The sequence below is a fragment of the Geospiza fortis genome, unplaced genomic scaffold (genome assembly GCF_000277835.1).
Source record: "Geospiza fortis unplaced genomic scaffold, GeoFor_1.0 scaffold53, whole genome shotgun sequence".
In the NCBI taxonomy this organism is placed as follows: Eukaryota; Metazoa; Chordata; class Aves; order Passeriformes; family Thraupidae; genus Geospiza; species Geospiza fortis.
In genome coordinates this window covers 571,889-573,978 of record NW_005054305.1, presented here as the reverse complement: position 1 = coordinate 573,978, position 2,090 = coordinate 571,889, and the positions used below count along the sequence as shown (strand labels likewise).

Here is a 2,090-nt window from a genome sequence, read left to right as displayed (position 1 = left end):
ATGGTTTATTTTAAATGAAACAAACTCCAAAATGCACTGTGCTTTGCAGTGGAAGAAGTCTTACATAGCCTTTTAAAGAAATGGCAGCAAATGCTCTGAAACCCTTGTTTCATAATATTTACAAAGTACTTGATCCAAACAGTAAAGGGACAGCTATATATCAGTAATCAGGAGAGATTTTCTTGCATAGCTCTTGAATGAACAAACATTGTCAGAGTCCTGAAGTTGCAGAAAACTCCTGACTTATTGTCTGTCATCTCCATGGGGTAAGCAGGAGCTCTAACAACTCTCCCCATGTTACATTTGGTCAGGCAATTGACTCTGGAGTTCACAGGTAAGTTGGGCACCCTCATGGCAAATCAGGTAACATCTGCTTTGTCTTCCTTCAACAAAATGTAAGCTCAGTGTTTAGCATATGGAAATATACTGTTGCTTCATGCTCATTTTGTTTAAATCAGTCTATCAATTTTTGTACTATGCAGTCATTCTCAAGACAAGGATGACCTCAGCCTTTCATTATTTAATGACTTTCCCTTTGTGGGACAATGTGCAGCTCTTCCATGTTGCTCATCGCTTTTGGAAAAGGACAAATTTCATGAGTCCTTGGCTGAGTAAGGACAAATTTCATGAGTTCCTTGGCTGAGTGAGGAAGGGGGAAAGGAAGAAAAAGCCTTCTTCATTGCTTTTTAGGAACTGAACTGTAGTCTTGCTCTCTACAAGTTTGGGGAAACTCCAGATAATTTCTGCCAGCAAAAATAATGAAAACTCAATGACATGCTTCCATGAATGCAAACAGTGGCACAGGAAATTGTTTAACCCTTGAGAAGGTTAAAGCATAATTTCTTAAGAGAGTGAGGTGTTCTCCTCTTCAAAGCATCTACAGAGCATTAGAAGGGTTTCAAGTGAAACAGGACAGATTGAAGCAACATCTCATCTTTTTCCATTGCTATTTATTGCCAGTGAAGTGTTCCTAGGCATCTGTAATGGCACACATTTCTCTAGGGGACAGGAAGCTTTAGTGTATATTTCCAATGAAACAGTTCTTAAAACCCAGTCTGAATGCATCATTTTGACCTCAGCATTTTTAAAGCTTATTTCCCTGCAGATTTGCAGGGAAAGTTGAAGTTGTTGGGTGAGACTCCCAGTAAGACTGGCAGATGAAATTTGCCTGTTTCAGCAGGTCGGGGCAAATGATGAGGTCAGCAGGCTGCTGCCTGCAGCAGAAGGAAGAGCCCTGCCCTGCTGCTGGCTCTGCCTGCAGTGAGAGCTAGGAAAGCCTGAGCAGCTGCTGTTGGCCATGGGAGGCCTTGGGAGCAGGGTTAGGGCTGGCCAGGCTCAGCAGGAGCAGCCTGCACTGTTCCCAAATCTCCACCCAAACTATTCTCCACCCAAAGATTGCTCTCACCCTCTGCCTCCTTCCCACTGGTGGGAGCAGCCTGCCCTGGCCCAGCCTTGATGCTTTTGTTCAGCGTCACTTCAACCCAAAAATCCAACTCATAAAAGAGCGGGAGCTGAGGATGATAGAGGGACATCCCTGTGGTCCTGCCCTCTGTTGGACTCATTGCTGAAAAAGAGCAGGAGCTGAGGAGGATAGAGGGACATCCATGCAGTCCTGCTCTCGGTGGGATGGCTTCACACAGGCAGGCCACTCACTCAAGGTGCTTGAGTTGGATTTTAACAGCCAGGAGAAGCTGAATGCCCATTTCTCACTCTTCCCAGGGAACAACTCTCCTTACAATTAAAGGCTTACTGTACATCCCTTGCTGAGGTAGCTCCGGCACCCTTCCCATGACAGTGGGCGAAATCACCAGGCCACGGAAGGAACACCACCACCTCACGGCACTGGTGTCAGGCAGGAACCCGGGGCTGTCACAAAGCAACAAACCAGCCTCAGACACCGGGGGCTCGGCACGTCCGCACCACCTGAAGAGCCCGGTGCCCGCTTCCCCGCGCTTCGGGCTGCTCTGTGCCCCAGCAGCCCGGCTCCCCGGCAGCGGGGGCTCTTCCCCAGGGGCCCGGCCCTCTCCTCCCATCAGCTTTCCAAGGGGGGGGAATCTGGTACGGGGGCTGTCGCCGGCCAGCTCGGGCAG

General features: G+C 48.5%; 1 protein-coding gene across 1 annotated transcript in view; it reads left to right on the top strand.

The window, feature by feature from the left end:
• The first annotated feature begins 351 nt into the window (after positions 1–351).
• Positions 352–2,090, top strand: part of EMILIN2 (elastin microfibril interfacer 2) — a 33,697-nt gene continuing 31,958 nt past the window's right edge. Inside the window, exons 1-2 of the mRNA XM_031066601.1 lie at positions 352–363; positions 1,976–2,058. Coding sequence (XP_030922461.1) covers positions 352–363; positions 1,976–2,058 — 95 coding nt within the window. The remainder of the gene's footprint in view (positions 364–1,975; positions 2,059–2,090) is intronic.